The following is a 26939-nucleotide window of genomic DNA, read 5'->3' as shown; positions in this document are numbered from 1 at the left end:
GGGTCATCATGCATTGGCGTGATGTATACACGGTAGGACACTGTTATTTAATTGAGAGACACTGAGAATTTAATTGCCCTTTACATCTGGCCATTGTGGATTGGGAAAAGGCCTTTGACAATGTTTGTAGATTTATGATGTGGAATATAATGTTGGAAAATGGGTACTCCAAACATCTTGTAATTTCTGTTGCTGGTTTATATTCCAAAATGACTATTATGATTAATGCAGGAGATGGGAAGGAGTTTGGGATAAACAAGGGTTTTCAACAAGGTTGTCCAATGTCATCAAATTTATTTAATATATATCTGGATGAGCTAATGACTATTTGGAAAGGTAGAGTTGACTCTGTGAACATCTTGGACAAAGAGTTTCTCTTAATTTTTTAGTATTTGCTGATGATACAGTGATTGTTCAAGCTGCAAGTGACAGTTCATCAATTCCATCTCCTCAGTAAAGAATTCAACATGAAAATTTCATTGCAGAAATCTAAAGTTATGGCCTTTTGCAGAAAATTTTCCAAGATAGTCATTGATGGGGAAATCTGGAACAAGTGGAAAGCTTCAAATATCTTGGATGTGACCGTTCTTCGATCATGAAGAAGATATAAATAGAAAATTGGCTAAGTTTAATGCGGTTTGAGGATTGATATGTTGTACTTTGAAAGGTTACACCAGGAAGAACACCCAAATTAGATTTTATAAAACAATACCATTCCTTGGTAGTGAAGTGTAAACCAACAGCAAATTGGATGATTCCTCTATACAAGCGGTAGAGATGAGGTTCCTGTAGAGTGTGAGGGGTTGAGCAAGAAAGGATTGTATTAGAAATGAAGTCATTTGCGAAGGGAATAAGATACAATCAATCAATGAAACAATCAGATGATATTGAGAAAGATGGACAAGTCACCTGTTATGAATACCTCAACATGACATTGTGTGTGGTATTATAAGCTGGATAAAAGAAGAATGGTAGGCAGACAGAGAGATGTTGTTGGGCACCGAAACAGGTTCATCAAGCCTAAACTGTGAAGGAGGAGGAAAAGGAGAAAATTATTTATTATTATTGCATGATTTTTAAGTATTACAATTTTTTTATGTAAATTGCACTTCTGATCTGAAAATTGCGTACATTCTTATTCACTAGGTAGTGCAGTGTTTTTAATAAAAAATTCAATTTCAGTTTTCTCATAAATGATACAATGAATAAGAAAATGTATAACTTTTTTTCTTTAAAATATATCTCCGAGATAAAAGTCCTGAAAATGAGTTTACCACTGATGGGGCAGGACCTCATGAATTTTTTTCAGTTGTGATCAAATTACATCAGTATGTGGAAAATTTCAAGAAAAAAATTTGAGCCATTTTTGAGAAGATTGGATTTTCTAAATCCCCTAAATATTAACTTTTAAAGAAATAATAAAATGGTTGGAGATTTTCGAGAATCCAAAATTTTGATTTAACAATTTTAGATTCTTTACATACTATTTTTTATCAAAATTAGTCAATCAGGTGTAGCTCTTTGTATAGATAGGTAGATAGGCAATTGTAATTATGAAAACTACATTTTTCGGACTCAAAGACCCCTAAAATACATTTTCTTATGATAATTTCAAAAGCAAATTTTTGGTATATTGCATAAATTTCTATTAAAATAAAAGGAATGAAGAGAAGTAGAAATTAATAAGTGATAATTAGTGAATAGAATGAACACAAAGCAGTTGAACATACTAACAGCTAATTTATTATTGTTAATAGCTAATTTACTAGCTCATAGCTGTATCATGGAAACTATTTAAGATTACAAAATCGAAAAACAAATTTGTCCAGGAATTCCGTATGTTGAATGTACAGTACTAGTTGTTAATAATACATCAGTAACATTAACTAATTTATAATCCTCTTCTCTCCCAGGTTTACCTGGAAGAGATGAGGGAAATGCATGCATTATTGCTAGATTATTACATAATCATCATCTTTGTAATAAATTTAGGAAATTGGAATCTTTATATGCTATTTTGATATACTGCTATTTTAATCTGGTGTTATTTCATTTTTTACATTTATTTTATAGACTGCTACTGATTGTCTATAATGAACATTAATCTATAATTGTTGCTGATTAGTTATAAATTATTAAGTTAATGAGCTGTTAGTTGTGATTTTTGTAATTTTTTGCATGCATTTTACATTTAAGGTGCTTCAAATATTTTATTCTAAATTAATTTGTGTTGGGTAGAGGTGGTTTTTGAACTATGAGGTAGCAATCTAAAATTTTGAGCAGTGATGGATGAAAGACATCCCTTGAATGGTTATTTTACCGAAATCTGTACTAACTGATCTGTATATTATTGTAAAACACCTTTTTCCGTATGTACTAATTTAATGTTTTACTTAGTAGTGGATGAGTCATTTTGTATGTGTATTTATGTCAACTTTATACTTACTAGGAAACTAGTGACAAAAGTGAACATAGCTGATCTGAGTGTTGAGAAATGGCATTTCTGAGAATTAATATTCTGAAAATGTTACACACACACATATATATGTGCTTATGAATAAATAGATATGATTATATGTGTGTAAGTTAATGCATAAATGCATGGATATACAAGGTTTTATCTAACTCATTAAGTGTAAAAATATGTTACAGATTGGAAAAAATAAAAAAACTTTTTGCAGAAGAAAGAAGCTATTGCCTTACGTGTGATAGTTTTCTTCTCTCTAATGAACACAGTTTACATAAATCCCATAACATCAGTAAAAATTTGTCAGATTTTCTTCTTAATCATCCATCTCAGGTAATTTCAAGTAAAGTTAATTTTTTTAATGCTGACATTGTTATCATATCGGTCTTACTTCAATCCTGATCTGTTTAATTCTTGATCTATCAACAATAATTAAGAAAGTGTCGCAGAAACATTTGTTTATTTGGATATCCACTGTTTTGAATTCCAGGTACCAATATTTAGAAGAAAAAAGGTTATTGCACACATTAGATTTAATAGAGGCATGCTTTTTTTTCACCACCTTATAAACCTATGTCTATTCTTATTCTTATTCTTATTCTGTCTGAAAATGGTATTTCCATTAAAATATACTTATATTAAACACTATTAAATCTAAGCAATTTTATTGAAGTAGGTATCTGGTTGCTTGAAGTAATTATGATTACTTCATGGGTATCATGTTGATATTTCCCTCACATGACAAATGTTTGTCTATTTAAAACAAGTTGTGCAGTGTGTTGTATGTCACTCTGCACTATAAGTTGATGAGTAAGTACATTAATCATTTATGTTAAAGGATTAAATTAAAAAAAAATTTTTGTTGAAAGTGTATTTTCTGTGAATTCTCTTTCAAGAAAAGAAAGTTTAATTATATCATAAAAAAATATTCACTTAGTAATTTTAATTAAACAGTTACTTGATTCCAGTGGTTTATGTTTTAACCAATTTAATTTTAAGAACATTATTTTGTTTACTATTTACATAAACTAACTGTTATATTCTCTAAAATACATTATATTATATTTTTTAATTTGTTACTTTTTTCTCTGTTTTTCTGCTCAGTTCAGGACCACATTACGCTAACTACTTTTTCTGTTTTCCTCAAGTCTTTTCCTAATAAATTCTTTCATTTCCTTGGTTCTTTGTCATCTTATTAGTTATCTTAGGGTAGAATCCATGAAGTTCTGTGATCTCAAACAATAATCTCCATCTTCATTTACGATTGAATTTAAGACTTTTCTTAAGATTTTTCTCTCCTTTTTTTACAATATGTTAATTTACATCTAGACTTTTGTTAAATTAATGTCTTAATTTAATACTTTCACATAAACATTTTTTGTTGTAGAAATTTCTAACTTTCATGTAGGCTTTTGTAAATTTTTAATTTCTGATTCTAATTGCCCCCTTTTCAGTTTTGACTTTAAATTTTCACCTAGATATTTAAAGTTTTTTTTTTCTTTATATATATTTCCATGTTTGATTTCTGGAGAATTTTTCTCATCAGTCATGTATCCTGTTTTTCAAATGATATTTGTAAACCTATCTTTCCTGCTGTTTTTTTTAGAAGTTATAAGCTTCCTTTGTGTTATCTAGGTTTTTATCCATTATACTAAATCATCTACAAAAGCCAAATAGTTTATTGATTCTTTGGATGTACCTAAGTTTATGTCATTGTTAACTTTGTGTCTTTCTTCCTCCAACTTCTATTCTCTTATAACTTTTTCTAGAAGGCAGTTAAACATAATGAAGATGAACTATCTCCTTGCATAACTCCAGTTATGATTTGGAGAAGTTTAGAAATTGTTTTAAGGAATTTAACTTTAGATATCATGTTAAGTTTGTTATCTACTCCAATTTTTTTAAGCCTGAGAAAAGCAGTTCTATCTATTTAGTTGTTTGCTTTTTAAAATCAATAAATATTAGGATTAATTTAAATATTTAATAATTTTAAATATCTGATTATTTATTTAAGATTTAAAACATGTTGTGGACAGGATCTACCTATTCTGATTGATATTGTCCTTTTTGTTTATCCAAATGGAGGTGAAATATATAACAAAAGCTTTGGATAATATTTTGTATTCTAATAGTAGTAGTGAGATCCCTCTGTAGTTATTATTATTATTATTATTAATGTCCTGTTTTAATCCCATTTTTCTGGAGTGGATGAATCATTGCTAGTTTTTCAATATTTTTTTAGTTTTACAAATCTTATCTGGTATGTCTTTTAAAATTTTAACACCTATTTCTTCACTAGATTTTAGCATTTAAGTTGTCAAATCATCCTACCTGGGGGTTTATTACCTTTTTAGTTCTTTGACGCATCTTTTGATTGTATCCAAATTTGGAGGCTTTGAGCCTAGAATTATTAAATTACATTTGGAATTACATTATTATTTTTCATTTGGAATACTGCGTGGAAATTTAGTTCAGTGGTTGGTTTTTTGCAGTTTAGAAGTTTTCAAAATATTTGGCTAATAATTCATTCTTCATTCTTCAATGTTAACTTACCGTTACCTATTTTAAAACATTAAGACAAGTGTTTAACTAGATATGTAGCTTTTGAATGTTTTGTAATAAGTCTCTATTTCTATATTGCATTTTTTGAATATATATTTTTTTCATTTTAAATTGATCTCTCTGAATTTTTCTTTTGAACTCATGATTTTATCTGTCTGTCTTCTCTTGAATTTATGTTTCACAAGTTTTGTTTGTTTTGTTGCTATATCAGTTGTTTCAAGATTTCTTCTTGTTATTAAGTGCTTTTATAAATTTCTTTCACCATCTGTGTTCTTTTTTTCCAGAGCTTTTTGTTTGATTATGTCTAAGAAATCTTTAGGGTTAATACTTAGCTTATGTAGTTTTTTTTGGAGTTAAGGTCTCAATAGCTCTTCGTTTCTTGGAAGTGTTTTGGTTGAGTTTGGATTTTTGAATAAATTTCAAGTGAATTTCAAATGGATAGTGATCCATATCAGTGTCTGATCTTTAGTGATCTTTATCAGTGTCTGCTGATCTTTTCTAACGTTTTTATTTCAGATTTCTAGGATAACACTTGAAAATTATCACATGATCAATTTGAGATTCTACTAGGTTGAGATATGGTGAAATACAAGTTTTTGTTTTCTAGGAATTTTTTGAAGCAATTAGTCATGATTTTAGGATTGAATGATTATATAAATTTGTTAATCTTGAATCATTTATGTTATTTTTGTTTGAGCTGGATACTTTTTAATCATTTTCTGAATGTTTTCTCCTTATCTAGTTGTGCGCTGAAGTTACACAAACGATAACGTTATTCTTTGGATCTGCATTTAATCTGTTTCCTAATTTTTCCCAGAAGATTTCTACTTTATCATGGTTTCTCTTATTACCTTTATTTATTGGATCATGAGAGTTGAATATTGAGTAATACTTATTTTTGCATAAAGTTGTTTACAGGGTAAGTCTTTGGTTGAAAGATTTAGACTCAGCTATATTTTGGTTTATACTTTTGTAAACTGCAAAAGCTGCTCCTAAAATTTTGTGATTTATGTTGGTTGAAGTTTTGACTCTAGGTTTACCTTTATAAACTCTTAATTCTTGCTGTTCATTATACTAGTTCATCATCAAGCCTTGATAATTGGATAGGGGCCAAAATATTATTTAGGAAATCAAACGTTTGTTTGAGTCAACTGCTTGCATCTCTTTGAGGACAATGGATTGACCTCTTAGAGTAATGTTTGTTTTCACATCACACATCATTAGACAATTGGTGTAGTTTGTAGGGACATTCATCTGTCAAAGTTGTCAAAGAGTGAAGTTTGTTTGTCTTAGAGATTTTTACTAAATTTTTTTAAATTTTAAATAATAATTTAGTAGTTAGTAATCTAAGATCGATGTAATAGTATTATTTCTTTTTTTCAGTTTTTGTATTTGAAAACCAACTCAAAAGGAGAATCACAGTTTATTTTTTCAAATAACACCTTAGATGTCATAATTAGTGCTCTCAAGGAACTGCATGTTACCAAATTCCTATGTTTAGGAACACCAAGCATCCATGAAAAAATAAGGGAAGATAATGGAATCAGTTCATTACTCTTAGACATTGATCACCGTTACGTAAGTACTACATGTTACAAACATAATTAGTAATAAACAAGTTGCAAAAATTAGCATCTGAAACAAATTTGTTAATAAATAGATTATGAACTAACTATTGGAAAACTAGAAAGGAAAATAAAGAAAGCATTTTTTTCACCCAGTAGAATAGTGGCAAACAAATTAATCCAAACACAGTATTTTTAACAGAAAATTTTATTTTTAAAAGGAAAAATGTTTAATAGTCAAACTTACTCAAATTTAATAGTTTTTTATCATCTCATTAATCCTCTTTACAGTACCTAATCCCATACTACACTCACTGGCAATCTGTCTTTGAGTTACTTGTGTGTGTTGAGACAGAGCAATAATTTTTGACTGCTTTTGTGGGGCTATGTCCATTGTATTAACTAGAAACGAATAACAAACTTATAACAGAAACTCATAAGGTCACAAAAAACTAATTGACAATGAATTATAAATGGTAAAAACCAATTATAAATCACAAAAACCATAAATTCTGTTTGTATGTGAACTAACAACATAAGCTGAAACACCAAACAGCAAGCAGTCTACCACATAATGAAAAGTCCTTACAACAGAATAAAAATTCCCTTTGTTCAGATTAATTTGTTTGCTACTGTATATTGAGGTACTGGCTACTGCATAATAATCTACAGTTTGAGTTTAATTCAGACCTAACGCAGGCATGGTCAACAGTTTTTGCCTCCAGGCAGAATTGGAAAGAAAACTTTTCTCACATGCCGAACAAAATATTAAAATTAAAAAATTTTTAAATGCAAAAATGATTCATGTAAGTAAGCAAAATTTTATTACGGAATTTGTTGTACTTTTATTTACATTCATTAAAGAAAAAATCTGTTCACAAGTATAACAGAAAAAAAACCTATAATAATAAACCTCTTTATCAGATATATATATATATATATATATATATATATCTTATATCTTATATATATCTCTCTATATATCTTATTATTATTTATATATTACCTTGTCAATGGCTGAAAACAACGTTGTTAGTTTGGTGGAAATAACATACTTATTCTATTTCTGATTAGTAGTAGTAGTTGTGAAACGTTCAATCCCGTGCTAAAGTCAAAAGTATGATTTGTTGTGAAACATAAATGTGTACTGTGGTTATTTAATATAATTAATTTTATTGTACAGTGATTCAAAGAAACGGGAAATTTAAAAAATTAAATAACGTTAATGAAAAATTTTTTTACAAAATGAATTTTATTTCATGTAATTGTACAAATGTTGCCATTTTAGGATACATACATTTTAGTTTATTTTTTAAAGATGACATCTTCCAGGTGACCTCCTCTTCTTCGTAAACACCCACAAAGTCTCTCTTCGTTAAATTGTTCATGGTTTGACGTAACATCTCAACTGGAATTTCTGCAATTGCTTCTCGGATCTTTGCCTTCAGTTCTTCCGTTGTAGCAGGTCTACTGTGGAACACTTTGCTTTTAAGGTGACCCCACAAAAAGTAATCGCAAGCTGGGAGATCAGGTGATCTGTGAGGCCATCTAATGTCACCAGTTCGTGAAATGACACGTTGTCCGAACAATCGGCGTACGGCTGCCATTGATATTTATGCAGTATGTGACGTTGCTCCGTCTTGTTGAAACCAGGCTGTGTTAGAATTGCTGGAAATCTCTTTTGTTGTTCCACAACAAAGGTTTCAAGCACGGCTATGTAATGAGCCGACGTCACTGTAATCGCAAGACCATTGTCGTCCTCAAAAAAATAAAGGCCTATAACACCGTAAGATGACATAGCACCCCACACGGTCACTTTCTGGCTGTGCAACGGACGCTGGTGTAGCTGCGTAGGATTTTCTTGTGCCCAGTATCTGAAATTTTGCTTGTTAACAAATCCACTGAGCTGGAAATGCGCTTCGTCTGACATCCACAGTTCGTGAACAAACTTTTCATTATCATTTATCTTCTGAAGCATTACATTACAGAATTGTGCTCGCACAACTGCATCGTTCGGTTTCAGTTCCTGGACGATCTGCAACTTGTATGGATGGTATTGCAAGTCCTTCACTAACATTCTTCAAACACTTGAACTATGCAATTGTAAAGATGCTGAGAGACGACGGATTGACCAATGTGGACTTCCTGTGACAGCATTTTGTAAAGCTTGAACATTCTGTGGTGTACGGGTTCGCTCACGGCCTGGAGGTTTCTTTTTCATTGCCAAACCAGTTTCCTCAAAATTAGATATCCATGTTTTAATTGCATGTGCTGATGGAACACGGTCATGCCGTCCCAGATTAAAATGACGGCGAAATTCTCTACGCGCTCACTCCACACTGTCATTGTTTTTGTAAAACGCTTTGATAGCAAATGCATGTTGCGCACCACTCCAAGAATCCATGACAACTAAATGGCAGGTTAGGTTAGAGAGGCTGGCGCCACTTATCAAGTGGTACAAATCGCCCACGGCTACCAACACAACTTTCAAAATTTCCCGTTACTTTGAATCATCCTGTATTTGAGTAAAAAATAAGAATTATATATTTGACAAAATATTTAATTAATTTCTATTTGTGTTAAATCATCAAAATGTATATCTAATTAATAATATTGTGCTAGTTATAATTTGTTTTATTATGGTAATCTTATACAAATATCTTTTCAGAATCAGTTTTATGATGATACAGAATTCTGTTTATTTAATATGATGAATTTTCATTTTTTTGGAAATTCAAAATCTTTAGAGAAAGTAAAGGAATTTTTAAGTTTTCCTGACGTTGTATTAATAATGGATCCACCCTTTAGTGCACGATCAGAACCACTGGTTTATACCTTATCAAAATTGAATTCAATTTTCCAGAGTGCGAATAAGAATATAAATCTTCCAGGTATGTGATATTTTTTCAATTTTAACTTTTTTATTTACAACTCATCTGTAATATTTAATATACTTTTGTTTAACCATATTATTTCTGCAATGTAATGTTTTTATAATGTGTTGTTGATAAGTGAAATAAGTTATATCTTTTTTATAAGTAATTTTTTTTTGTCTTCAGTCATTTGACTGGTTTGATGCAGCTCTCCAAGATTCCCTATCTAGTGCCAGTTATTTCATTTCAGTGTACCCTCTACATCCTACATCTCTAACAATTTGTTTTACATATTCCAAATGTTGCCTGCTTGCACAATTTTTCCCATCTACCTGTCACTCCAATATCAAAGCGACTATTCCAGGATGCTTTAATGTGTGACCTATAAGTCTGTTTCTTCATTTAACTGTATATTTCCAAATGGTTCTTTCTTCATCAATTTGCCGCAACATCTCTTCATTTGTCAATTTATCCACCCGTCTGATTTTTAACATTCTCCTATAGTAACACATTTCAAAAGTTTGTAATCTTTTCTTCTCAGGTACTCCAATCGTCCCAAGTTCACTTCCATATAAAGCTGCCCTCCAAACATGCTTTAAAAATGTTTTCCTGATGTTTAAATTAATTTTTGATGTAAGCAAATTATATTTTTGACTGAAAGCTCGTTTCGCCTGTGCTATTTGGCATTTTATATTGTTCCTACTTCGTTCATCTTTAGAAATTCTACTTCCGAAATAACAAAATTCTTTTACTTCCATAATCTTTTCTCTTTCTATTTTTATATTCAGTGATCCATCTACATTATTTCTACTACATTTCATTACTTTCATTTTGTTCTTGTTTATTTTCATGTGGTAGTTCTTGTCTAGGACTTCATCCATGCCGTTCATTGTTTCTTCTAAATCTTTTTTACTCTCAGCTAGAATTACTATATCATCAGCAAATCATAACATCTTTATCTTTTCACCTTGCACTGTTATTCCTCTGAATTGTTCTTTAATATCATTAACTGCTAGTTCTATGTAAAGATTGAAAAGTGACATGGATAGGGAAATCCTTGTCAGACTCCCTTTTTTATTACGGCTTCTTTCTTATGTTCTTTGATTATTACTATTGCAATTTAGTTACTGTAAATGTTAGCAATTGTTCTTATCTCTATACTTGAACCCTACATTTTTTTAAATGCTAAACTTTTTATTGCAGTTTACATTATCAAAACGCCATTTCTAAGTCTATAAATGTCAAGTACGTTGGTTTTTTTCTTGAATCTTCCTTCTACTATTAATCTGTGTGCTAAAATTGTTTCCCTTATCCCTATACTTTTCCTGAAACCAAATTGTTGTTCTAATGCTAAAGAATTGTTGTTCTAAAGAAGAATTGAGAGGAGAGTAGAAGATACTCTCCTCTCAATTCTTCTGTACAGAATTCTAGTTAAGATTTTTGTTGCGTGAGTAGTGCTTAACTACCTATAATTGTTCTGTATTCTTCACATTTATCTGCTCCTGCTTTCTTTGGTATCATGACAATAACATAAGTATTATAACGGTCTTAAACTGTGGTTTATGATTACAGAGACTTAAATAATTTTTTTTTTACAATTAAACTTTTCTCTTGTATTTTACACTATTTGAATAGAGGTACAACAAAAAATTAAATTCTTATGCAACAAAAAGCAGTCTGCTGACAAATAACATCTATAAAGTATTGTTTGCAAGTTTTGTTTTTTGAAGGATTATTTGATGTTAACTTATCATTAATTTATAGTGTTTAACATAATATTTGTTGAATATAAACTGAATTACTTGTGTCTGGCTTTTTACCAGCGCTCATTTATTACCTAGAAGGAACCCATGGCAAAACCTCAGATAATGTTTCATATGAAAACTTTTTCAAATTTTGTTTTCTTTAATTGTTGCCTCCAGAAATATTTTACAAAAATGCAAAAAAAAATCACAAAATACCTATTACTGCAAGCTAGAATCTGTTCCATCTTTCATTCCTGCTTGAAACTTAAAAACCTTTTTATATTTAAATGTAAAAAGTTAAAATTCTGATTCTTTTTATTTTCATCACTTTTTATCAAGATTTGTCTTGTAGCTAATAAAGCATAAAAAAACATTGCCAAAAGGACGAAAGAACCTCTTTCTCTATTCAGAATGAAAGAGAAATGTCCAAGGTAATTTATTTGAATCATTATTTTTGTCTGTTGAGATTTTGTAAAATATATCTTCAGCAAATGAATTTAAAAAAAAGCATTAATCAAAAGAAGAAAAAATTTAATGTTTGTTTTCTATCACTTTTTTCAGTTAAGAGCATCATTATTGAGTAAATCCAAAAATCTATTTTTTTTTTTGGGTGGAAATGGTCACTGGTAAAGTATCTTTCAAATACAGATATTAAGATAACTAACATTTTAATTTTGTAGTGTTGTTAATTCTCAAGTTTTGTTTGATGAGTTTTTGTCATTTATGTCAAATCCTATACAAACAGAAATGCAGACACAAATCAGGATAATGATCAACTTGATATTCATTACTAATTGGCATTGTGAAATTTTGTTTTTTTGTTTTGTGTGAAACAGAAAGATAACTTGTAAAATTATATTTATAGTACATAGAGGAGTTCTATTAAAAAAAAAACTACTTCTTTTGCTTACTTACAAAAATTGTGAAATCTTTTGTTTTCTTGGGAAGCTTATGCTTATGTCTTCCTTAAAGAAATCTTACAAAAATTTTTATTCAACATAATTCTTAGAAGTTTTCTCTTTGAAAAATACATTTTCTAATAATAAATAATCATTTTGTTTTATTTTTTGCAAAATTAATTTCAAAAAATTACGCGTTTGGCAATTTGTAAAAATTTTGAAATGTTAAAATTTTATCAAATCATTGTTTAAAAAATAGTTACCCTGATTTTGAAAATGAAAGTACAAAATTAAGTTTATGCCATTTTTTAAATTTCATTAGCAAAAAAACAATCCATTAAAATATTACGTATTTGCTATGCCTTAGAGGATATCATTTAGTTAGCAGCTCAGAAATGGCTGGTAAAGTTTGGCTTGCTTGTAGTTTAAACCTTGCTACTTATTTGTGGCTGAGTGACAGTGTTTCTGCACTTTATTTGGAAGATTCTGGGTTCAAATCTCAGTCAGGCTTGACAATTTCACATGCTACATAAATTTATCATTCATGATGACTGTAATTGGGGAATATCTGCAATCTACTTATGTGAATAAATTTACTCCTGAAACTTTCTTGAACGTTCAATCTGATTAAATATCTTTTATAAATATAATTTCCACTTTTAATGTAAGGATGGTTTATATAATGTAAGGATATTGAAACCAATATTTTGTGCAGCACATCAACCTGCATGAAGAAAACAATTACTACAATTGTCACACCAGTAAGAACCAACTACAGCCACTAAATAAAAGAATTAATGATACTTTCTTGAGGGAAATCATCTTTTTTGAATACTACATTTAAATATATTCATATTCTTAACTATGAGCTGTGATTGGAAATTTTAAGACGGGGCTTGTAATTTCAAAATGGCAGTACTTACATTCTCCTATGATGGAGCTATTTCTAAGAAGTCCCCTTCTGATAACACACTGACGTGATCAGTGTTTCCATTTTCGGAAGCATTCCTGGAAATTTCATTCTTAAGAGTGTTAAGAACCCTCTCTGTATTTTCCAGGATTATCCCAATAGGGGGGAGTCTTATTCTTTAAGACTTTGGGGGTTGGTGACCCACAGCCCTAGCCTCTGCAGTTTTTCTTCTCACTACACACAGAGCTGCAGAACAGTTTACACTGTGTCAATTGCGATTAGGACATATCAAAGCTACTCATGGACAACTGATGTCATGGAGACCACACCACTGTGCGTCCAATGTGACTGCGCTTGACTGTGCACCATATCCTTGTGGACTGCATGTGCTAAGTGGCATTTAAATTGCTGAGGGACATATGGCACATCCTAGGAAATGACAAGAATATACTAGACTGGGTATTATTACTTCTAAAAAAAATTAATAAATATACTTAATAAGATTTAAAAAGTCAAAATTTTGATATTATTCTGTTATTCACGTTTCATGTATTATCCTAATTGTTGCGTTTCTTTTACTGTTTCAGTTTTATTCCTATTATTATCTTACTTTTCATCATAGTTTTAACCATATTTTGCTAATATTTTAATATCCGAAAAGAAGCCTCTTGTTGTTGTTTTAACCTGGGTGTTTGTTCTGTTCATTGTGAGAACATATTTGTTTTTAAATAAGTGAAATAACACCACAAAACAACTTTACTTTATTGAACAAAAAATGTGTACACTGACTGTAGACACCATCTGAAACACTTGACAGCCTGGCTCACACTCAAACTAGTGCTGGCTCCCCACCAGCACTCCACCACTCACACATACATACATGGACATGCACACATATACATACACACATATACACACACACACACACACACACACGCACACACACACACACACACACACACACACACACACACACACATGGCAGTGCAAAACAACACTAATGACATGTATGCAGTAACATGCCCCCCTAAACTGAAGGCATTCCTTCAACCAGCTAAAAATCAATGCACAAAGAGCAAATTTTACAAAGAAAATTAAGTTGATCACGTATTAAAATGAATCTAAATGTAACTCAGAAGGACATTTTCAGTGATTTTGCATTAAAACTAATGACAATAACAATGAAAAGAAAGTTTGTTATCAACGTAATCACCAAAAACTAAAATACAGGAATTGTAAGCCAACGAAATGGCAACAATAATACAAATAAAAAAGACTACTTTGAAAGTTACAAATTGAAATAAAAGTGGAAGGGTGATCCGGCCACCTTCCATTACAAAACAGAACTGCCAAGCATAACACTGACTAATTGTCACTCGGCAATGGAAAAAGTCTACTTACTGCTCTTTTGATGATGCCTGTTGATGTCCTTATTGAAGCTATTCTGAGTACTCCATCTTTTCCAGGATTTACTTCAATCCCACGTCCCACCTTCTATCCCATTGGAGGTAGATTGTCATCCTTTATGATGATCAAACCACCGACAGATGGTTCTTTACAATGTTTTTGGCACTTGATACGATGTTGGAGATTCAACAAGTATTCGGTTGACTATCTTGACCAGAATGATTGTAGTTACCTTTGAGCTAATTGCCATCTGGATACAGGAAGATCTTGAAGGTCCGGCTCCACTGTGCCTGTGATTACATCACCAACTAGGAAATGACTGGGAGTTGATGGGAATAACCCATTTCGATCATGAGACAAAAGTGTGACAGGTCTTGAATTAAAACAAGCTTCAATTAAGGTTAATAAGGTGTACATTTCCTCATATGTAAAGGTTGCACTTCCACCAACTTGTTTCAGGTGATGTTTCACAGACTTTACTCCATCTTCCCACAGCCCACCAAAATGTGGGAATCTTGGAGGAATAAAGGTCCACTTAATACCATCCTGCGCTAGCCCTGCTCTACCTTCCTGCGATTTTCTTCACTTTTGAATAACTGATTGAGCTTCTCAAGTTCGTTTTTTGCCCTTACAAAATTGGTTGCATTATTGGAAAACAGTTGTGCTACCTTTCCTTGTCTTGCCATGAAACGCTTGAGGGCACCCAAAAACGCTTCAGCTGTAAGATTGCTAACCAACTCTAAGTGAATGGCCTTTGTAGAAAAACAGACAAGCACTGCGATGTAGGCTTTCACTGAAGCAACAACTCTTCTATTGCTTGATCTGACTAACACAGGACCACAATAATCTACTCCGGTATTTAAGAAAGGTCAGCTTAGTTGTACATGTTCCGGAGGTAACTCGCCCATCAACTGTCAAAACCCTTGGGTTTGACTCTGAAACACGTTACACACTGATGTGCTATTTTTTTTTTTTGCTATATTTTTACCATCAAGTGGCCAAAATTTTATACGCTCTGAAGTTTACAATAGCTGTGGTCCGTCATGTAATTGTTGTACGTGTTCCTGTTTCATAATTAAGCGTGTCAATTAATGTTTTGCTGGTAGCAAAATTGGGTGCTTTTTATCATAACTGACTGTAGAGTTTGAAAGGCATCCACATACTCTGATCAAATTATTCTTATCTAAAAATGGATGCAACGTTTTTAATCAACTCTTATTGCTCACTGGCTGTTCCTGGTGTAATCTTAAGAATTCATCATGAAATGTCTCATTTTGTACCTTCTTTACCAACTGATTTAACGCTGACTTGAGTTCTTTCACTGTTAAATTACCAAGAGCATGTTTGTTTTATCATATCTACAGTTGTTGATAAACCTCAAACAGTACGCTATTGATCTTTGCAAGAGTAACAAAGATGAAAATTTGGTCCAAAATTCAGTTGATTCTGAAACCACTGATGCCGGTTCCTTTCCATCTCTGTCTCCTTGAAAGCTATAGCTGGCCATTTATGCTTATCTTCAACTAACCACCCTGGTCCATTCCACCAGATGCTCATCTTTTGTATTTGACTAGGCATCACCTCTCTAGAAACAAGATCTGCAGGATTGTCTTCACTGTTAACCTTTCTCCATTCACATGAACCTGTAAGCTCCTGAATTTCAGCCACTCTGTTTGCTATAAAGGTCTTCCATTGATGACTAGAAGATTTGTTCCACGCAAGAGTAACTGTTGAATCTGATCACAGTATAGATTTTAACCGCTCAATTTTTAACGTTGTAATGATTTGGTTCACTAATTGTGCCAATAATAATGCTGCACATAACTCCAGTCTCAGTATGGACACTTTCTTAATGAGTGCAATTCCGGATATTGCACACACGAGTCTCACAGTCACTCCACTGCTTGAAGACTTACTTCACACATAGATGCATGCTGCATATGCTAGTTGAGATGCATCACAAAACCCATGCAACTCAATATCTGATATGATAGAAGGAAACAGCTTCCTAAGAGATTGTATTAACTGAAGTGCAGGAAGCTCATTTATGATATTCCTCCAGAACTGCTGAAACTTGTCTGGTAGTGAGTCACCCCATCCAGTTTTTAACAACCATAATTGCTGCATAAATATTTTTGCCTTCGCTACCACTGGTGCAGTCAATCCTAATGGATCAAATAATGATGCAATTTGTGATAAGATTACCTGCTGTGTTAGGCGATAAATTGCTTCCAAATTGATAGAAAACAGCAAGGTATCTTCCGTTGATTGTCACTGTACACCGAGTACTTTAACTGGTTCTCCTTCCTCGATTTTTGGCATGACATATTGTTGGTGTTTCTGTGCATCAGGCAACCATTCCGGCAATCGCAGATTGTTTGCACACCATTTCCTTAATTGAAAGCCTCCACTTTCAAGCATAGATATCATTTCTGATTGAATGTTTTTGGTCTCTTTGATTGTGTCTGCTCCAGAGAGCATATTATCCATGTAGAAATCGGTTTGTGCCACTTCTGATGCCTTTGGAAAATTTTTATTTTGTTGAATGGCTAATTCTTGATGGCATCTGGTTGTGAGAAAAGGTGCTGATGCTGTGCCATATGTAACGTCAACCTAAAAGTTTGCACTGGCTGGTTTGGGTTGTCTCTCCATAAAATTCTTTGAAGATCCCTGCCACTCTCATGGACCTTGACCTGTTGATATACTTTTTTGATGTCTGTGACAAATTGATGTTTGCTGAACCTTATTAATATGTTAAACAAGTCGTCTTGAACCTTGCTTCCAACTACAGAAATGTCAGTGAGAGAGATTCCGGTTGAGGTTTTGCACAACCCATCGAATACAACCCTTAATTTTGTTGTTGAACTTGATTCATTAACAACTGCATGGTGTGGTAAATAGTACACTGGCTGCCTTGGTTCACCTGCATCTTCTAACACAAGCTCCATATGCCCTAACTCAGCATATTCTTTCATGAAGGCACAGTAACGCTCCCTTAACAATGGATTCTTGCTACAACGTATTTCTTATGCCTCTAATTGTCACAGTGCAGTTTCTTTAGATGCTCCTAATCCATCTTTAGATTTGACTGATAATCTGACGTAAAACCTGATATTTTTGTCCCGAGATACTGTTTCCCTAAAATAGTTTTCACACTCTGGTTCTGATCTAGACAACTGATGATGAGGACCACAGTCCTCATCAATTAACTTTCCAAAATTTTTGCAGTTGTTGATCAATTTTTTCTTCAACAGACAAATGCATGAAAGTGGAACTCCAGTAGGCCTTGATGCTGCCACCTTGCTAGCAATAACCCATCCGAATTCCGTATTTTGAAGTATTAATGAAGTTCCTACAGGCTTTAATTTCTTGTCACATAACAAATTAAAAATGTGTTCTGCACCTATAAGCAAGTCAATGTTAGATGGCTTATAGTATTCAGGATCTGCCAATGGTAGATTGGGTGGAATTTCCACTTTGGTTTTTAATACTGAAAATGTTGGTAGTTGTTGAGTGATATTTTTCAACACTAAGCAATCTACGGCTGTAGAAAATGTGTTGAATCTAGATTTGACTACACGCTGAGTGCCTTGTGATTGATCTATGCCACTAATTTCTGTGTAATTTTTAGTCGTATTTAAATATAACCACTTCACCATTCTATCACTAATGAAATTTGATTGAGAGCCAGAATCCAGCAATGCTCGACATGAGTGTAGGGATCCCTGACTGTCCAACACTGTCACAACTGCAGTTGATAACATAATGGAAAAGTTTATTTGATTTGAATTTAAATGTGAGACCACATTTTGATGAGCCAGCTAGTTTGACAAGTCTCCCTTCACCACATTATTCACACCTTGTGATGTCGATTGACCTACATTTCCACTTCTTTGTGACTCAGGAAAATGTAGTAATGTGTTGTGCTTTGTATTACACAGTTTCCATGTGCCTGATGTACAATCACCACTCTTATGCCTTCCAGACAAACAATTAAAACATAACTTCAACTGTTTTACTTTCTTTTTTTGTTGAATACAGACAAGGATAGGAAATTTTCACGTGAATATATTGCGTGTGTTTTTTCACATATTGGCATTTGTTTAATGAAACATGATTAACTGATGCATAACCCTTTGAAATAGGTTTACTCTTCATGTTCTGAAAGTTACTAACAGGTATGGAACACCTAGGACCTGTGTACCGATCCTCAATGGCCTCCAGGACTTGACACCTTTGTTCCAGAAAACGAACTAGTTCTTTTAAAGTAGGTATTTCATCACTCTTTAATGACGCTTCCCACTCAGTAAATGTGGGAACTTCTAACTGCCTAGTCATTAAATGAATAATGTTGCCCTAAGTTTTCTAAGGCCCGTAAATGTTTGTGTGCTTTGTCAACTGATTGTCTAATTAGTTTGGATGACTCTTTTTCAAGTTTACGTAGATTGAATAGAGCCTTAACATGTTTGTTGATTAGGTAGCGTTTATTTTCATATCAAGACTGTAACAGCTGCCAAGCCATTTTGTAACTTCCAGCAGATCCTTCAAGTGAGTAAAAGATCGCCTCAGCATCACCCTTTAGTGCTGATTTTAGATAGTAAAACTTTTGAGTATCATTGAAAGATATATTTGTTTCAATCACAGATTTAAATGTGTCAGAAAAGGATGCCCACTCATCATAGTTACCTTGGAATGAGGGTAGATTTATTGTTGGCAACTGACAGGAGATTGATTGTGAAAGGTGTTTAAATCATTAATTATTTGTGAGGGGTATTTGATTGTGTATTTATCACAGGTTTTGCACTTCTTCTACCAACTGAAAATAATTATTTTCAAAACCATCCCGTTCAGTTTCATCGTCTTCCTTAGTGAGAGAATCAGCTTGAATGTGCACATCAAATTCAGAATATAACTTTTTAAATATATCAAATAGTAATTTAACTGTCCTAATTCATCACTTGATGCTTTATTTGTAACATACTTCTTAAATCTAGTTAGCTTAGCCTTGAGTATACCACGTTGTTTCACTAATGCGCTTAATTCTGACATTTTGAAATTACAATAACGATGTAAATATAACAAATTAAATATCTTCAACAAAATATTAACAAGACGAGAATGCAAGAGATTAACTCATGTTACATGGGACTATAATTAGACCTAGCAAGATTGGTGATGTAATTACTACAGTAAGATAACAGTATAAAAATAAACATGATTGCAACTCACCAGATAATTATGCTTGACTTACAACTGATAAGCTGAATTATTCCATGCATCAACACAGCGCTGCTTTGTTATCAGTAGATTGTCTGTATACAGGAATGTAGATTGGCGACTGAGTGTCTGTCTTCCGATTTATGCATCATCTTTGTCACGACTTAATCATTTTACTAGCACATTTCTAACCATTTAAATATTGCTCCTTTATAATAAATTTACAATATTGTATCTTTATAATAAATTAAAAATATTGTTTCTTTGACTTTAAATATTGTTATAAGAAATTTAATTACGAAAGGACAAAATAAGTTCATACCATTTAACACAGTTTGAAATCTTTTACACTATTGCACCGTCCAAGCCACTCAAATTTTTACATCAATACACATCAGACTGTCCTTATGTCTATTCTTATAATTATAATTGATTATAAATTTATTAGGATAATATTAAGTTTATCTTATACGCACTCTGAACACATACATGCACCATATTTTTAACATCGTCATTTGCATTTAACGAATTGTCACAAATTCGTCCTGATTCACTTTTTAATATGATATTTGGCTACCATGGAGGACCAACATGTTTGTTCTGTTCATTGTGAGAACATATTTGTTTTTAAATAACTAAAATAACACCACCGATTGAAACAAAACAATTTTACTTTATTGAACAAAAAATGTGTACACTGACTGTAGACACCATCTAAAACAATTGACAGTCTGGCTCGCACTCACACATACATACATGCACATGCACACATGCGTGCACACACACACACACACACACACACGGCAATGCAAAACAACACGAACGACATGTATGCACTAACACTGGGTGATAACGCAAATGTGTTTTTCACCCAAAAAAACATAGGTGACGCTATACATATACACTACATCTAGAACATGCGTAATTACAACGTATACCATTACACAACAACACCCTACACCTTTTGTTCTTACACTTACACTCGTTAGTGCTGTGACCCTTTACAAAATGCAACTGTGACCCATGGTGGAAACCTTGGGTTATTTTTCCGATGGGGGATGGCTGGATGGCTGTATGTGTGAGTCTTGAATGATGTTTTCTAGGTACCTGGGTGAACCCAGTTGTATTTAGCTCTAGTCTCTGTATATGTGGGCTGTGCAGAGGTGCTCCTATATTTCCATGAATCCCTGGTATTCATTGTACCAAAATTAGTATTCCACAGAAAAACCCCATCATGGTTGGTGATCCATCTGAAAAAACCAGCAATATTAGTCTAGTGAAAAGATCAGTTTTGTCTGATGATGATAATTGTCCCAAGGTTAATAACAGTTTAAATGGTGACAAATCACTACTGCAATATGTTAATTTTAGATTTGTAGTTCTATGAAATAATCAGGAAGGTGGATCCTTTCATAAGGTCTCATCTTTCATGATTAATAAGGTAGTAATGGGTACAAGCGGCTCCTCCTAGAATGTAAGAAAGTTGAGAGATGGATCGATACTGATAGAGACTTTCAGTGATGAGCGGAGTCGATCGCTCTTATGTCTAACCATTATGAGCACACTATAAGTATAAGTGTGGTGTGTCATTTAACCTTGAATACTAGCCAGGATCTTCTCGAGATGGACATTAGTGAAATTGCTGAAGAGGTTCGTCCCCAAGGTGTTATGGAGATGAAGTGAACAATGATTTCAGAGTCAGATGGAAGAACCTACTTCCTCCCTTGTTCAACCTCTCCGTGCCTCCAGAGAAAATAATTAAAGTAGGATACCTGTCAGTTAGTGTACAACCATACATTCCTAACCTACAGCAATGTTTCCAGTGTCAGAGGTATGACCATATCACTTCTTAGACGAACTCTGTAATATGTGCTAGATTTGCAAAAGAAGGTCACAAAGATGCTGACTGACAGGAGAAAGAAAAATGTATTAACTGTGGAGGATTGAATTCTGCTCACTCACGAGATTGCCCAACTTTAAAAGAAGAAAAAGCCATTTCCAACATTTGTACAGAGTAGAAACTGTCTTTTCCGGCTGCATGAAAAAAAAAAACTGAACTCCCAGAAACTGGTTAAGCCAGACATCTCTTTTGCTGTTATTACATCAAGTCAAGCCCCTGCAAATGCTGGTAATAAACAGCGTGGATCCTGCAATAAATTGAAACAGGTTGTACAGATACTATCTGATCAAGTTGCCTCACTTACAGCAACTATTTAAGAGTTAAGTAAGAATACAGGCAAGAAGAAGGGTATTATTAGTGGAAAGGCCGAGAGTGGTTTACCAAAAACCCTTTTAATCACTACATTGTCAAATAAAATTCCTGCTGCGCCATCTATGCAGAAAACTACCAACATCCCTTTAAACAGATATATCGAAAAATCAATACCTGGTGCAGTATCTCCGCTCTCTCAAGCTTCCAAATCCTCACCATCATCTCAAGGCCGCTTTGAGTTTATAGTGTCCCGAGTGAATGAAGTGCCCGAGGAAGCAAAACACTGATCAAAGCTATAAACACAAAAAAGAAAACCAGGATGGTGTTCGATAAATAATCTGCATACTGAATTATTTACAATAGAAAATCAGAATCTTCTATAAATAATTTTTATATATCTGTAATTCTATATCTATAAATATCTACCGCTACTTTCATTTATGCATTGCTGAATTTTCCAAGCCAAATTTATGCATTGCTCTGAGTTTTTCAGTGCTTCCTGAATTTTTGCATTGGTTATTGTACTTTTCTGTTTTGAATTTTCAGTAACCACAAGATTTATCAATAGTACATTTCCTTATTCTACTGAACAGTATTACTTGATTGATAATTAATAAATAGTGGTTGACTTAATTTTTTTTTATTTGTTTAGTTGTGTGGATATTTCCTTATTTCAAGGAAGATGAGGTAATCAGCTGTGGATATAACATGCTTATGCTTGACTATGATGTTACATATGTTAATCATAAACAATTTAAGAAAAGTGAGTGTTATTTTTTCATGATCTTCAATTACCTTATTTCAATAAATGAGAACAATGAGAATTTAATGATTTTAATGTCAATTATCCAATAATTAATGTGAAAATTATAATTTTATGCTGCAGTCTTTTTCTGTTATTTTTTAATACAGAAAACTCAAAATAATTGTAAACAGCTGTGTGTTATATCACAGCCACCCATAAAAAAATCATGTAAAAGTGTTAATCACCTTATCACACCCCAAAAAATTTTTAGTTGAAAAGAGCCCCAAAAAACAACTGTTTTTCCTGAATACCAACAAAAACATAATGATATAAAATAAAAAAAAAAATAAAAAATGGTGAATAATACAAACCCCTGACAAACATTTACAGTTGAAGGTATAACTCATAAAATAATTGCTTTCCCCAAATCTGAAAAAAATTGGTATACGAGTACAAAGAAACTGAATATTATTTAATACTCTCAAACTTCTGTAAAACAAAAATTCTTTGCTTCAAACTGAGAAAAAGATACTTAAATAAATAAATAATATTTTTATTTATTTTATTTTAAAATAAAATAGTTAAATTATTTAAAATTTTTGCACAACTTAATTTATTAAAGAACTAGCAGTTAATGATGTTGAAGAACAATTTAGGTCTGGTGTAACAGTGCAAGGTGAAAAGATAAAGATGTTACTATTTGCTGATGATATACTAATTCTAGCTGAGAGTAAAAAAGATTTAGAAGAAACAATGAATGGTATGGATGAAGTCCTACGCAAGAACTACAGCATGAAAATAAACAAGAACAGAACAAAAATAATGAAATGTAGTAGAAATAATATAGATGGATCACTGAATATAAAAATAGGAAGACAAAAGATTACGGAGATAGAAGAATTTTGTTATTTGGGAAGTAGAATTTCTAAAGATGGTTGAAGCAGGAGTGATATAAAATGCCAAATATCACAGGCAAAACCAGCTTTCAGTCAAAAATATAATTTGCTTACATCAAAAATTAATTTAAACATCAGGAAAGCATTTTTAAAGTATGTTTGGAGTGCAGCTTTATATGGAAGTGAAACTTGGGACGATTGGAGTACCTGAGAATAAAAGATTAGAAGCTTTTGAAATGTGTTGCTATAGGAGAATTTTAAAAATCAGATGGGTGGATAAAGTGACAAATGAATATGGGTTGCGGCAAATTGATGAAGAAAGAAGCATTTGGAAATATACAGTTAAATGAAGAAACTGACTTATAGATCACATATTAAAGCATCCTGGAATAGTGACAGGTAGGTGGGTCAAATTGTGCAAGCAGGTAACGTTTGGAATATGTAAAACAAATTGTTAGGGATGTAGGATATAGTGGGTGTACTGAAATGAATCGACTGGCACCAGATAAGGAATCTTGGAGAGCTGCATCAAACCAGTGAAATGACTCAAAAAAAAAGAAAATTAAAGTTGTGCAAAAGTTTGAAAAAAAATTCACTCGCCACTGGGCTGTGTTTTCTATGTTCATCTGTCGAAAACTGCCTTTTCTTATTGTCTTATAGATTAGCCAACATTATTGTTTTTCTTCTTTGGGGGTAAGAACCCTAATACAGACTATTCTGTTGTGTGTAATCATTAGAACCATAAAATGTCATGGTTGCCAATACTTTTTTAACCAGTTGCTTTATTGGATTTTTTCTTTTGTGAAAGTAAAAGATTTTTATTGTATATAAATGAAGATCATGAATTCTAAAATTCTAAACTACTGAAATAGAAGATTTATATTTTTTAAGCATGCTACTTAATTGTTAAGAGCAATATCTATTTAGAATAACATTATTTTGTAATTGAAACAGCCCTGTGGCTAGTGAATTTTTATAATTTTTTTCAAGTCTTTGCATGATTTAATTGATTAAATTTTTTTTCTGGGATTGAAGCAGAGTTGTATTTTAAAGAAGTAAGAAGTTTGAGAATAGTATTAAGGTTCTTTGTGTATAAATTTTTGCGGATTCAGAGCAAACAACTGTTTTTTGAGGGATACCGTCAACACTGTAAATGCTTTTCAGGGGTTTGTATTATTACTACAAACAAACCATTTTTTTAATATTATTCTGTCTGTTGTTATTCAGGACAAAAAATTGTTTTTTCGACCTCTTTTCAACTAAAAATGTTTTTTTTCTACGGGGAGGGGGATAAGAAAATTCACTAATATAGTGCGAATAGAAAGTCCCTGTGCATATACTTTAGAATTATGTGGATATGCCGTATTGTGTTCTTTTGGCATTAGATTGGTTGTTCTGTGGGTTCATTGGCCATTGCTTTAATAATAAACCCAAGACATCAGTTGCAGAGTTGTGATTGAACGTGTTTCGTTTTGTGTTATTTATTTTTATTGGAAACAATAGTTGTGAGAAATGTAATAGTTCTTTCGGTAAAGAAACGCATTTTTTCTCGTTGGAACATGTATTTCATGATGGTGATAAGTATTGTAATAGTGAAGCACAAGTTTTCTGATAAGTTTCTAATCATTCCTGTCCTCACCACAATGCACTTCTAACTCTTATCAAAAAATTTTTTTGGGTAACAAGCTCTGCTGAAGATGCTGTTTGAAGTGGAAGACCACCTAAACTAAACAAACAGAAGCTGCATGATATTTCGGTTGCTATGGCTGAAAGTTCATTAAAGTCAATGTGTAAGTTAGCATAGCAACAAGATATCAGACTTGCTACCCTACATAAATCTGTAAGAAAGAACTGAAATCTACAGATCATGCCATAAACCCACTGGGTTGGTCTAGTGGTGAACGCGTCTTCCCAAATCAGCTGATTTGGAAGCCGAGAGTTCCAGCTTTCAAGTCCAAGTAAAGCCAGTTATTTTTACACGGTTTTGAATACTAGATCATGGATATTCGTGTTCTTTGGTGGTTGGGTTTCAATTAACCACACATCTCAGGAATAGTCGAACTGAGAATTTACAAGACTACACTTCATTTACACTCATACATATCATCCTCATTCATCCTCTGAAGTATTATCTAAACGGTAGTTACCGTTTAGGCTAAACAGGAAAAAGAGAGAGATCATGCCATAAGATTATTAATTATTGTCAATGGTGTAAATGTTTTGTTGTCTAAACTTCTGTAAGTATCCTTGACATTACATTTTTTTACAAATGAGTTGTGTTTTCATCTGGGAGGGTATATTAATTAACAAAATACACAACTATGGTCGACAACTAACCCTCATGAATTGCATGAACAATCTTTATACAAAGCAAAAATTGGAGTCTGAGTTAGTGTGAGTAGAACACTCATTGTGGATCCAATTTATTTTTGAAAATACAGTTAATACTGATTGTTATTGTGTTGTTTTAACAAACTTCTTTAGTAGTGATCGTTATTGTGCTGTTTTAAAAAACTTCATTAGTTATTTAACAGAATTGTAAATCAATCACAGCTGGTTTCAACAAGATGGCGCTACTGCTAACAGGTCAATGATGTTGTTACAACATGTCTTTGGTAAACAAATCATTTTATGGGGTTTGTGGCCTGCATGAATCATCCTATTCCCCCAGATTACTTTCTATGGAGGGCACGAAACAAGCAATGTACAGCAAAGACCACACACAATTGACAAACTAAAAACTGCAATAACAGCGTATGAGGTATTCCAGTACATCAGCTGGTTAAAGTGTTTGAAACCAAGTTGAAATATTTGCAGTGTTGTATTGATGTTGGAGGAGACTATTTTCAACATTCCCTTTTGTACTGGACATTTAGAGATGTAGTCATCATTATTGCTTATAGGAGGGACATTCAATAATTAGAGACAAATTGATGTAGAAAAAAAACTGTGTACTTTTACAAAATGAGACTTTTACTACTTCTCAACATAATCCCCACCAATATTAATACACTTGTCCCAATGATGAACTAGTTTTTTTTATACCTGATGCAAAGAAGTCTTTTTGTCTTGTTGTTTCAGCCACTTTATCACAAATTTTTTGACCTCCTCATTGTTAATGAACTTTCTTCCATGTAATGCCTCCTTGAGTAGACTAAACAAATGAAAATTCGAGGGAGCCAAATCTGGACTGTAGGGAGAATGTGGTAGTATCTCCCAACACATTTTTCCAATGGTTTCTTGGATCAGCTGGGCGGTGTGAGGGCAACCACTGTCATGTAGCAATATCATGCCCTTTTCATTGAGATCCGCGATGTTTTTCTCTCATTGCTAGCTTTACTTTTTTCATCAGCATGTCTGGTAGTAGAAAAAGTTTATTGTTTGCTGATTTTCCAAATAATAACAAAAGACAATACCTTGGGCATGCCAAAAGATGGTCAA

The 26939-nt window shown here is 32.6% G+C and overlaps 1 protein-coding gene across 2 annotated transcripts in view; it reads left to right on the top strand.

Moving 5' to 3' along the window:
- Window positions 1-26939, top strand: part of LOC142331573 (rRNA N(6)-adenosine-methyltransferase ZCCHC4) — a 61580-nt gene that overhangs the window by 20131 nt on the left and 14510 nt on the right. Inside the window, exons 3-6 of one of the 2 annotated variants that reach the window (XM_075377574.1) lie at window positions 2653-2800; window positions 6413-6607; window positions 9263-9485; window positions 22510-22620. In XM_075377574.1, the coding sequence (XP_075233689.1) occupies window positions 2653-2800; window positions 6413-6607; window positions 9263-9485; window positions 22510-22620 (677 nt within the window). The remainder of the gene's footprint in view (window positions 1-2652; window positions 2801-6412; window positions 6608-9262; window positions 9486-22509; window positions 22621-26939) is intronic. The other variant, XM_075377582.1, reaches the window with a different exon arrangement.

The sequence above is a fragment of the Lycorma delicatula genome, chromosome 1 (genome assembly GCF_047948215.1).
Source record: "Lycorma delicatula isolate Av1 chromosome 1, ASM4794821v1, whole genome shotgun sequence".
Classification (NCBI taxonomy): domain Eukaryota; kingdom Metazoa; phylum Arthropoda; class Insecta; order Hemiptera; family Fulgoridae; genus Lycorma; species Lycorma delicatula.
Note: the sequence above shows the minus strand (reverse complement) of the source record. Positions and strands in the feature narration are given on the sequence as shown.